Source organism: Pygoscelis adeliae, unplaced genomic scaffold (assembly GCF_000699105.1).
Source record: "Pygoscelis adeliae isolate BGI_AS28 unplaced genomic scaffold, ASM69910v1 Scaffold85, whole genome shotgun sequence".
NCBI classification, from domain to species: Eukaryota; Metazoa; Chordata; class Aves; order Sphenisciformes; family Spheniscidae; genus Pygoscelis; species Pygoscelis adeliae.
Window position 1 is genome coordinate 7,094 of NW_008824900.1, and position 942 is coordinate 8,035.

The following is a 942-nucleotide window of genomic DNA, read 5'->3' on the forward strand; positions in this document are numbered from 1 at the left end:
GCCGGTGGGTGCCCCGGTAGCCACGTGCCGGCGCGGGTAAGACTGACTGAGCTGTTCTCATCGTTTAGAGCTGCACGCCCCCGGCACGGACCATGTCGGCGGCGCTGCTGAAAGCCCCTTGCCAGCCGCAGAGCCCAGGCTGGAGGAGAAGGCAGCCGACGGCAGCCCTGAGGAGGACCAAGATGGCGTCCCCGCCAATGCCTCTTCGCCCAGCGCCGCTGAGGAGGGACATGGCGAGGGGGAAGAAGAGCCAGCGGGTGGCCTGAGCGGGGACCCTGGGCCAGGGGACGGCCAGCTGGAAGAAACCACCATGGAGAAGGGCCAGGAGGGGCCCAGCGAGGCACAGGGCCCACGGGAGGATGCCATGTTGGGCACCCCTGAGGCAGCACATCATGAAGGGAATCGCCGGTCTGGCCCACAAGATGGCTTCCGGGCCCAGGAGGATGAGGAGCCTAGTGCTGAGGAAGGAGCCTCTGAGGAGCAAGGGCAGCCTGGGGAAAAGAAAATGGAGGAGCCAAGAGCAGTGTCTGCTCTGGAGGGGGGAGAGGAAGGGGGTGAGCAGAGCTCAGAGGAAGATGACGAGCAGGGGGAGTCTGAGGAAGATGAACATGGCAAGTCTGAGGAAGATGGAGGCAAGGGAGAGTCCGAGGAGGGAGAGTCTGAGGAGGAGGAAGAGTCTGAGGAAGATGGTGCTGGGCCAGTGGGGCCAGAGGACGGAGCTGAAGGGAGCGACAAGGAAGCAGCCAGCGCTTCCAGCAAGAACAGCCGTGGCAAACCTGCAGCTGCCGGCAAGGGAGAAGCTGGGGATGGCCCTGCCAGCTGCCATCACCCGCCCTGCGGGGATGCAGCAGAAGACCCCACAGCAGCAGTGGAAGACCCACCGGCAGCAGAAGACCCACCGGCAGTGGTGGAAGACCCGCCGGCGGCAGAAGACCCACCGGC

General features: G+C 65.4%; 1 protein-coding gene across 1 annotated transcript in view; it reads left to right on the forward strand.

Moving 5' to 3' along the window:
- The first annotated feature begins 72 nt into the window (after positions 1 to 72).
- Positions 73 to 942, forward strand: part of SRL (sarcalumenin) — a 13,956-nt gene continuing 13,086 nt past the window's right edge. Inside the window, exon 1 of the mRNA XM_009324675.1 lies at positions 73 to 927. Within this exon, the coding sequence (XP_009322950.1) occupies positions 311 to 927 (617 nt within the window). The 5' untranslated portion in view covers positions 73 to 310. The remainder of the gene's footprint in view (positions 928 to 942) is intronic.